The sequence below is a fragment of the Patiria miniata genome, unplaced genomic scaffold (genome assembly GCF_015706575.1).
Source record: "Patiria miniata isolate m_02_andy unplaced genomic scaffold, ASM1570657v1 HiC_scaffold_5, whole genome shotgun sequence".
NCBI lineage: Eukaryota > Metazoa > Echinodermata > Asteroidea > Valvatida > Asterinidae > Patiria > Patiria miniata.
The window spans coordinates 3,374,987-3,382,157 of record NW_024037072.1 but is presented as its reverse complement, the minus strand read 5'-3'; the positions used below and the strand labels follow the sequence as shown (position 1 = coordinate 3,382,157).

Here is a 7,171-nt window from a genome sequence, read left to right as displayed (position 1 = left end):
GCAGGATCGGGAACGTTAAATTGGAGTTGTATAGTGTTGTACCTATAGGCGACATATGACGTGATGAAGAAATGCACTGGAAATGTTGTACATTACGTATATATGTGTATAGGACACTCTGTAGTGCACAGCTCAAACTCATGTTGAAATCTTTCGACAAAGTTTGTCAACCATTTTCCTATCAATAAAAGTAAACACAAACAAATGTCTGTTTCTTTGAAGCACTATCGTATAATCTCCGATAAATAAGAACCTGAAATTAACAAAATAAAAGACTTGTTATCAATTATATCACATGTATTATAAATAAATAATTATAAATAAAAATTGGAAGGACTTGCCGAAACTTGGGTCAGCTAAGTTTGTTGATTAGTAGTTTCAGGGCATTGTACTCTTTAAACAGTTTGCATACAAATATTTCTTTTTATTGGAGATTCAGTTAAGGTTAAATTTAAACGTAATGACCCAAACTTTTTTCTAAGCGTCGCTAAACATTGGTGATTTACTCTATAAACCTATGATTTACTGTTTTTAAACTTATGGCGATATGCATTTAAAACAAGTGCCCTCTCCTCATTGATATTCACACGGGCACATTTGTCGAACGTTCCCCATTTCGTGCCTCACTTTCGTCTTGCTTTCAGAGTGACAGTACCTGACGGTGGCCTTTAGCTTTTACAGGCGTACAATGTATATGTCTTGTTAATCTGAATACTGACTGTACCCTGCGTAAGCATTTATAATCCTATGTGCCGTATTGTTGTTCTAAGTAGCGCTCGTACCCTGCCTTAGGCCAAAAAAAAAAAGTCTCCGGTTTCTGGTATGCGCACGCGTCGCCGTAGCCATGCGCGTCGGCAAAATGAAAAAGTTTTTTTTTCAATACAAGATGATGTCTCAAAACCGCCAAACTCACTGGTTTGACTGGAATCCTGCTGCTGCACAATTTTAACGTGTTTTTAGATGGGGCTATGATCGAGAATAAGCTTTATGTGGCCTCTCTGGACTCCCATATATTTGCACTAAGTTTAGTCGGGCACCATTTGCAGTCATCAGCCGACATTTGAAGCCCCCCCCCCCCCCCAAAAGAAAAACAGGTAAAAAAAAAAAAAAAGCTGCGTCGCTGCACCACTTTTGGGGCAAGCTCCATACCAGAAACCGGAGACTTTTTTTTTAGCCTTAGCCTTATTATTTCCTTGCGTTCCGAGTGTATTGTTAATCTGAATACTGACTGTTCCCTACGTAAGCCTTTTTAATCCTACATAGTTTCTATTGTAGCGCCTGTACCCTGCCTTAGCCTTATTCTTTCCTTACGTTCCAAGTGTATTGTAAATCTGAATACTGACTATTGAATACTTCTATTGTAGCGCAATCTTGGCAAAGGTGCAGGCAAACAAAATATGCCCGTGCAGAGAAACCCATGAACAGAGTGTTGAAATAATTCCAAAGAAAAGCCAGCTCTTCGTCGAGGAAAAAAAATTAACAAGGGGTACACTTATCAATAACAGAAAGTAATAATATAGAAAGGAACATGATTGTGGCCACGAGATCCATGACTAAAGGCAGTATGTGCGTCAGTAGGCTTAAATGCTGAGAGGACTCCCTGCAGTGTGAATTCATATACCTGCACTAAACTAATTACGTGCGTAATTCTGTTTGCTTTACCGACTAGATTTTGCTCAAAACACATCATGTACAGTGTACATGTATTTGCAAAACTGCTTCGACCTTCCTCCATGGATAGATTCAGCAGGCATTGTATCAGACAGCTTTAATTGTAAGAGATCCTCTTTTGCTATTTAGATTTTTGTACCGCTGAACGAGTTGGAATCCTCTTGCATTGTTATCATGATTGATACAAGCACAATTTGAATAATAAAAGTAAGGCTGTGGACGGTCACGGTGGGCGGTAACTGTGGGTGGAGCGTGGCAAGCAAAGCTTTTCATTGGCTGAAACGTAAATGCCCGTCTTGCGTATGTCAAAACGAATGAACACTAATGCGGCACTAGAAGTGAGCGACTGAAAGTGAAAGCACGACATCACAGTGAGTTCGTTTTTTAGTCAGAGCTTGCGAGTACTGTACGGCCAGACGCAGTCGGGCTAGGCCTAGTCTAGTATTCAGTATTGGGGTTTCTTTATACGTTACGCTTAGCGATACCTCGTTTGGTTTTTGCATTGGGATTTTTTCTAGAAATTAGGAAAACAATTTTTTTTTCAATTATAAATTATGCAAAACTTGGTCACGGTACTTGGCTAATTATTTGAAAAATATGCCGACTGACACTGTTCACAATGTCTGCCAAAAAATCCCAATGCAAAAACCAAACGGTCCTTTCTGTATACCTCGTATTTCTCAGAGAACACCGAGTAGGTAGGAATGCTATCATCCAGCTTGGATTCACAACCAAAAATGATGTCTGGCTGGTGTTGTGTTACTGCAGCTCCGAACTTTAGTTTGCTGTTTTCCCCTTTGAGCCCATTGCAGTTAATTTGCAGACCAAGTTACTTTTTCTTCTCCGTGTTTCTGCTTGGCTTGGATTTAGATGGCGTTGAAGTATGAATTGGTCTCTCATTACGAGGCACAGGTGAATTTGTGGAGTAGACGGTCCCAGAACGATCTGGTGTCTGTATTGTGTCAAACAAGTTGGATGAATCGACAATGGAAACAGAAGTTGGCGCAGATGATGAAACGTTTTGGGAGTCACATCCGCATTGCCATGGCAATTTACTGTCTTCACATAGGTTTCTGTAACGTTTCTGTAACGTTTATCTGATATTCTCATGCAAGCACAGTGAAACCAGGCACTGCAATGGTCACCTGCAACGGCGTGATGATGGTCGAGCACTTTCTGGTTGCACCTGCCACAAGGATAGAGTAGTGATGCAGAGGGTAATGGAAGGACTTCGGTAGAAGGATCACCATTACTGCGTGCAGATATTTGGGTATTTATTGTGGAAGGAAAATGTGTGATCTTACTTTTCTGTTCCACAACAGCCTTACCGGTACATCTCTGACAGTGGGAATTAACCCGCTCGTCTTCCTCTGGACCGGAGGATGCCAAGTTTCTTTGCAGCATTAAACTGGCCTTGGGGCAAGATTTTACTTGCACAGGATCTCCAGTTTAAATTCCCTAGATGGAATATTTCGGAGGACCACAAACCAAATACCAAGATCTCAGAGCAATGAGTTGTAATCTTGAAGTTGAGTACAGTACATGTGCATGTACACAATGTACATGCATAATTTGGCTTGTACATGCATAGTCTGTTCTATTGATAGTGTGGTCCCTGTGAGTAGAGGTCATTATTGTCTCTTCTGTACAAGTGGCTGTAGATTAATTACTAAATTAGTCTGTTGGGCTAGTTAAAATTTAACACAACCACAAAAACGAAAAAAAAAATTATCGGAAAATTTTTTTGCAACCTGACACCACTTTTTTCTTCATAGGGAATCTGGGACTGAGCCTTGAACATTTCCAATTTTTGTCAGGAAATATTCATAAAATTTTCTTGACTCTCCATCTATTATACACAATCGCAGAAGTGGCGTCAGCCTTGCAACATTTTGTTCTAATTATCTAGAACTGTAAATTAACAATTAAACATAGAGTAGAGAGTCACCCAATATTTTTAAAACTGATTTCCATGGCGGTCCCAAAAAATTACCCTATAACTATTAAACTATAGGTCTACCTCTTAGCAGAAAATGATGTACTCTCAACTATATAATGTCTATTTGACAGACTTCTTCACTTTAAAACTTTCCTTTGTGACTACTCAATCAATTTGTTTTTTTCTTTGTTTCGTTTCAAAGGATAAAGACAAAGACACCATGTCACATAGCAAGGGCAACACCAGCATTGAACTGATCAAAGAAAAGATGAAAGAAAAGCGACGAAAGAAAGCTCTGAATGACAGTAATACATCGTGGTCCAGGTCATTCTCAAAACGTAAAGGTAGGAAGACCCGGATGATATCCAATACACTACAATTGGCTCCAATGATAAGTAGGCCTATAATTGGCCCAAAGTCCGTAATTCATCTCAATTCATTGTCAGCTCCAAAGAATTGTAATTACCTAAAACTAATATTTAAAAAGCAAATCAGACAAGTGTGAATGTACTCAAAGATTGAAATGTTTACAATGGTGCATCTCATTTTACTCAAACATTATGAAATGCATGGTTGTGGGTGTAGAAAAGCCCCTGCTGATTCCTTATGTTACTTGTAACAAACCAGTATTCTTTTGTTACCCACAGGAACAACTGCATCAATCATCCTGATCGCCAGGTTGCGTTCTAACCTGGCTGCTTCCAAACGCGATGCTCAGCAGGCTCGTCAGAATATCTTGGAGCTGCAGCGAGAGAGACAGTTTCTGCAGCAGGCCAACTCTAGAAGGATGGCAGAGAAAGAATGCACTGTGAGCATTGGACTCTTAAACATGACTTGACTTCCAGAAAAATCCTACCTACTTAAAATCAGACAAAAATGAAAACAAATTGTTTCCCTGATTACTGGCTAATAAGCCCTAATAGATTTTAAAAATTGTTTTGAACTGTTCTATCTTTCTTATCTGGCTGCCAGCAACGCTTTGGAAACATCAAACAAGTTCTGTCCAAAGTGACTCCCAGCTTGTTGGATGCCGTGAAATCGATTGGACTAGCCATTGATCTCTGCTCTTCCTTACCCTTGCGGGAGAGTAGCTTGGGACTTATACCGAGGGCCTCCTCGACATCAGATGATGATTCCTTCAGGATTATGCAGAAAGCTGATCAAGGGTGAGTGCGGAGTCCTTGCAGGAACTGCGAGCTGCAGTGAATGAATTAAGCACTTCACCAAGTACTTGGTGATGTGCTTATTGCTTTAGACAAGGGGTTTGCATTTACAGATAGTATGCGAATCAGGTACCCGATTGAAAAAAACCAAAATACAAAGTGTGTACAGTGAGCTGTGAAGCCTTACGGTGTAAAAGGCATTTTCACAATCTTCATAAATGTGAATCTGTGTTGTTGTTTGTTTTTTTCATGTAGCCTGGTTTCCATTTTGAAAATGTCCCATGAATGACATTCGAAACCTTTCTTTTTCATTGTCTGAGAAGTTACTAAGTCATTTGTAAAGTTGATTATGGGTACTCAATTCCATAATCTGGAATCTGGAGTCCAAATACACATTTACAGTCACTTTTGTTCCTTCTCAAAAAGGGTCCATGATACCAATTTGAAAAGATGGATGTTTTTTAAACTTTTGTTATGTAAATCTGTCACATATTGTAGGCAAGCTCAGCTCTCCTCGGCCATTGAGAGTGCAGCCTCTCATGTGATGCAGGCAGCGGATAGCACAGGGAACTAGCACAGAATTGATTCCAGAGTATGGTAACTGTAATAATTGCTTCTTGAATTTTCTTGTTTTGAAGAGAGTGTATCACTATGATTTGAAGTACATTTTATTGGTTATACCCCAAAATAAACAATTTTCTTAAAAACGATAAACTGTCATTGTGCCCCATGATGTCGTTGGGGCCAATACAATGAATTCTAAAAGTGTCGTTTACAGGTTCATGCTTAGGATGTGGGAATTATTTTCAAATAGTTTTTAATAAATGTATATTCATGTTGTTCATGCCTCCTAAGGTAGTTGTAGTTCCAATTCCAGACGTCAGTCCACTCACCTGGAGCCACCAGTGAAGTGTTCCCGCACTAAAAAAAAAAAAAAAAAGCCGCGTCGCCGCACCATTTTTGGGGCAAGCTCCATACCAGGAACCGGAGACTTTTTTTGTGTGGCCTAATCCAGCTCACAGTTAAATAGTTACATATGTTATGTTCTACATGTAAACGTTAAATTAGTTACTCCATATTGCTTTGTGTTAATAAGAAAGCCACAAACAATAAGATGCTAGTGATGCAATCTACGTTGAAAGTGTAAAAAAAATGTACATTTAAAAAAATGGTCACATGCGGAGTTCCCCAAGGATCCATACTTGGGCCCCTCCTATTCTCCATTTATATTAACGATTTTGTGAAATCCTCTGATATTTTCTCATTTATTCTTTTCGCAGACGATAGTAATTTATTTTACACACACCCTGACACTAGTGAGCTCTTTAAGACTGTTAACAAAGAACTAAGGAATGTTTATGAATGGATTAAGGCCAACAAACTGTCCCTAAATATTAACAAAACTCACTTTATGTTTTTCCGTAAAAAGCAAAATATCCATTTACAGGATATTTTTATTGATAACACACCTATTAAAAAAACAGATTGTGTGAAATTTTTAGGACTGTATATTGACCAATCTCTGTCCTGGAAAAAACAAATTAACAATACTTGCTCTGTTATTTCTAGAAATGTTGGTGTTATTAACAAACTTAAAACCTTTTTCCCTCAGAATGTGTTATTCACTCTCTACAACGCCTTAATTCTACCTTACATTAGCTATGGTGTTTTAGCATGGGGGAATTGTGGAATTAGTAATATTAATAGAATTGTTGCCCTTCAAAAAAAAGCTCTGAGAATAATTAACCGTACCGACTTTCGGGCCCACAGCAATCCTTTATTTTATAAACACAAAACACTAAAGGCCAATGATATTTACCTTCTACAGCTTGGGACCTTTATGTACCAGCTTTCCAACAATAACCTGCCTAACACTATCTGTTCAATGTTTTGTAAAAATCAGGATGTTCACCGTCATTTTACTAGGCGTTATCATGATATTCACCAGATCTGGGCTCGTACAACTTTAACTCAAAAATCTGTTAAACATGAAGGCCCCAAGCTGTGGAATTCTCTCCATCCGTCTCTTCAAAAGGTGTCAAATGTGTCATTATTCAAACGCAAATACAAAACCCAATTAATTAACAAATATGTGGTAGAATAATCCCATATTGTAAGACCAAATAACTCTAGTTTTATTTCGTATTACTAGCTCTGTACCAACATGTTTTTGTCATTTAACTCCTATCGTTGTACTTGTACTTGTAATTAATTGTAATTGTAATTGGCTTTCCCGCTTATTTGCGGAAAAGCCTTTGTTTCTGTACTTATTTTCAATTTTTCTTTTTTTTCTTTTTTGGCTTTTCCGTTTAAATGCGGAAAAGCCTTTGTTTCTGTACTTATTTTTTTTTTTTTTTTTTTTTTCCTCTTGGGACTTGCAACCAAAATGCCATAGACT

General features: G+C 38.4%; 1 protein-coding gene across 5 annotated transcripts; it reads left to right on the top strand.

The window, feature by feature from the left end:
* Positions 1–1,973: 1,973 nt before the first annotated feature.
* LOC119741588 lies at positions 1,974–6,459 on the top strand. Of its 5 annotated transcripts, none has more exons than XM_038217401.1 (6): positions 1,974–2,042; positions 3,813–3,954; positions 4,258–4,418; positions 4,583–4,776; positions 5,272–5,365; positions 5,629–6,459. In XM_038217401.1, exons 2-5 carry the CDS (start codon positions 3,831–3,833, stop codon positions 5,345–5,347), a joined length of 555 nt encoding a protein of 184 aa, XP_038073329.1. In that variant the 5' UTR covers positions 1,974–2,042; positions 3,813–3,830; the 3' UTR covers positions 5,348–5,365; positions 5,629–6,459. The 5 variants fall into 5 exon arrangements, with proteins under 5 accessions (XP_038073329.1, XP_038073328.1, XP_038073327.1 ...); XM_038217400.1 differs by having other exon boundaries at positions 5,272–5,370; XM_038217399.1 differs by having other exon boundaries at positions 5,272–6,191.
* The last annotated feature ends 712 nt before the right edge of the window (positions 6,460–7,171 follow it).

Excerpts from the sequence above, each read along its gene's own strand:
- LOC119741588 (XM_038217401.1), top strand. The coding sequence starts at position 3,831 with ATGTCACATAGCAAGGGCAACACCAGCATTGAACTGATCAAAGAAAAG. Across the intron at positions 4,419-4,582 it reads TGGCAGAGAAAGAATGCACT|CAACGCTTTGGAAACATCAA; the intron begins GTGAGCATTGGA and ends TCTGGCTGCCAG. Across the intron at positions 4,777-5,271 it reads ATGCAGAAAGCTGATCAAGG|GCAAGCTCAGCTCTCCTCGG; the intron begins GTGAGTGCGGAG and ends CACATATTGTAG.